The sequence below is a fragment of the Aureococcus anophagefferens genome (assembly GCF_000186865.1).
Source record: "Aureococcus anophagefferens unplaced genomic scaffold AURANscaffold_326, whole genome shotgun sequence".
Taxonomy (NCBI): domain Eukaryota; class Pelagophyceae; order Pelagomonadales; family Pelagomonadaceae; genus Aureococcus; species Aureococcus anophagefferens.
The window spans coordinates 5713-8297 of record NW_008705854.1 but is presented as its reverse complement, the minus strand read 5'-3'; the positions used below and the strand labels follow the sequence as shown (position 1 = coordinate 8297).

The 2585-nt window shown below is 73.0% G+C and overlaps 1 protein-coding gene across 1 annotated transcript; it reads right to left on the bottom strand.

Annotated features, from left to right (window-relative positions):
- Positions 1 to 1277: 1277 nt before the first annotated feature.
- Positions 1278 to 2224, bottom strand: NIT1;3 (hypothetical protein; the record flags this gene model as incomplete). The annotated part of the gene is made up of 2 exons (XM_009044447.1): positions 1278 to 1476; positions 1512 to 2224. 2 exons carry the CDS (start codon positions 2222 to 2224, stop codon positions 1278 to 1280), a joined length of 912 nt encoding a protein of 303 aa, XP_009042695.1.
- Between the last annotated feature and the right edge of the window lie 361 nt (positions 2225 to 2585).

Genomic DNA, 2585 nt, shown 5'->3' with positions numbered 1-2585 from the left:
TCGGTCGTTTCCGCTCGTTTCGGCTGATTTTGGGACGAGCGATCATCCCTCGGAGCGCTCTCGACGCGTGGATGCTTTTTCCGGAACGCGCGCGCGCGGAACACTCACGTTGAAGCGACGTTGAATCACCCTTGTCCTGCCCTGGAAGGAGCAGCCGTGCTCGGCGACGGCGAAGCCGTCGCGGGGCGCCGGCGCGCCCCGCAAGAGCCGCGGCAGCCCCTGCCCCCCGTGGGACCGGTCCGTGCGCGTGACGATCTCGTAGACGCCCTCGAAGGGCTCGCGCTTCGCCAACCCGTCCAAGACTTCGTCGCGCGCGCGCTCGGAAACCTCCTCGGGCCGCTGCACCAGCAGATGCGACCCGTAGCGGTCGACGGCCAAGTTCGGCGGCGCGCCGTCCGCCGCGCCGTGGACCTCGCGGAAGCAGGTCGTCGACCCGTCGCGCCGCAGGTCGCGGCGCGCGTCGGCGTCCTCGAGGAAGGCCATGTCCGCGGGCAAAGGCGCCGCGAACGCGCGGCCGTCGGCGAGCGCGACGCGTTCGCAGTGGACGAGCGCGCGGGCCGCGGCGCGGTCGACGCCGCAGCCGTGGACGGCGTCGCCCTTGACGGGCGCGCCGCGCGCCGCGAGCCGCGCGCGCAGGTCCGCGGCGGCGCCGCCGCTCCGCACGTCCGTGCCGAGCGCGCGCCGCCGGACGAACTCGTCGGCGCCGGCGCCGCGCGCCGCGCCCGGCGCCTCGACGGCGACGGCGCGCTGCGCGCAGGCGGCGTTTTTCAGAGCGGCGGCGGTCCCGAAGCACGCGACGCCGCTGCCGTCGGCGTCGGTCGCGCCCGCGGCCGAGGGGCCGGCGAGGCCCGGCGCGGCGAAGGCGCGCGTCGCGTCGAGGGTCCAGCCCGCGGGCTTGTCGACGACGACGAGGTCCGCGTCCGCGTGGAGAATGTGCGGCAACGTGTCCGGCACGGGCGTCGCGTCGACGACGCAGGGCTTGGGGCTGGGCGGCTCCTGCTGCTGCTTTGCGGGCGCGCGCCGCCGCTGCGTCGGCGGGCGGCCGCCGCGTTTGAGCGCTGAAGAGAGCGTGAGGAGTATGATGAGGAGGCGACTCATGCTGCCGTCGTTTGTTTTTATATGGCTGGCATCGACGGTCGCAAGTGCCCTCCCAGCGCTTTTTCACTTTCCAGAGTGCACTGCAACATCAAGAATTTGTTCAAGCGGGCCGTCGGAACGCCGTAGGGGAGGCGCATCACAGGCCCGAGCATCGCAAGTTTAGAAAGAAGCGCACGCCCTCACGCGGCGTCGGCCTGGAGGAGCCCGAGGACGTCGCCGCGGCGGTGGGCCTGGATGGGCATCTTCGCGCGGATCTTGGCGATCTTGTCGAGGTCGATGTCGACGGTGACGAGCGCGGGCGACGCGTCGGGCCCGCAGTCGCCGACGACCTCGCCCCAGGGGTCGACGGCCAGCGCGTGGCCTGCGACGGCGAACGACCTCGCGCGGCGCCGTACGAGACGAGGTCCGCGGACGCGGCCCGCGCGCCGTAGGACGCGCGCTTCTCGTTGTGCGTCCCGCTCTGCGCCGCGGCGAGGACGTAGGCCTGGCTCTCGACGGCGCGCGCGCGGAGCAGCAGGTGCCAGTGCGCGGCGCCCGTCGGCCGCGTGAACGCGCTCGGCACGAGGATCGCGTGGCAGCCGCTCGACCGCGCGAGCGCGACGTAGAGCTCCGGGAAGCGCAGGTCGTAGCAGGTCGTGAGGCCGAAGGTGAAGCCCAGCTCGTCGCTCGCGTCGACGACGACGCACGCCGCGGCGCCCGGCGCCGTCGACCGCGACTCCATCAACACTGGCCCGTCGGGCACGTCGACGTCGAAGAGGTGGATCTTGCGGTACTCGGCGCGCGTCGCGCCGGCGGCGTCGAGCACGACGTGCGTGTTGAAGACGCGGCCGCCGGGCGCGCCGGCCTCGTGGAAGCCCCCGAGACTCAGCCAGAGGCCGTGCTCGCGCGCGAGCGCGCGGTACGCTCCGAGCCGCGGGCCGTCGAGCGGCTCCGCCTGGGCGACGGTCTCGGCGGCCGCCGCGCCGATGAAGGAGAAGGCCTCGGGCAGGCAGAGCAGGCAGGCGCCGGCGCTCTTGGCTTGCCGGCACAGCTGCGACGCCGCCGCGAGGTTCGACGCGTGGTCGGACGTCGCCGTGAGCTGGCCGACGCCGACGCGCCGCAGCACGCGCGACAGTTGCGCGCTCATTGGTTGCGGCGCGCGGCTGCAGCGGTGCAGCTCTGCGATGCTGATGCGCGCGGCGGAGGCGCAGGCCTGGGCCGACTCGGAGACCTTGGCCGATTGCAAAGTTGTGCACATCACCTGAAAGGTGAAGTGCAACCACCTGGTCCAGGAGGAGTCTCCACTGGACTCTCCCTTAAAAAAGCACAATCTTAGTAGTCGCTCGAGTGGAGCCACTCGTCGCCGTCGTCGCCGGCGCCGTGGCGGAGGCGGTGGTGCGAGCCGACCTGGGCGAGGCGCTTCGGCCCGAGGTTGCCGAGCTCGGGCTCGGCCTCGGCCTCGTGGACGGCGACGTGGACCGACTCCACGCGGAAGAAGAGCGGCACGG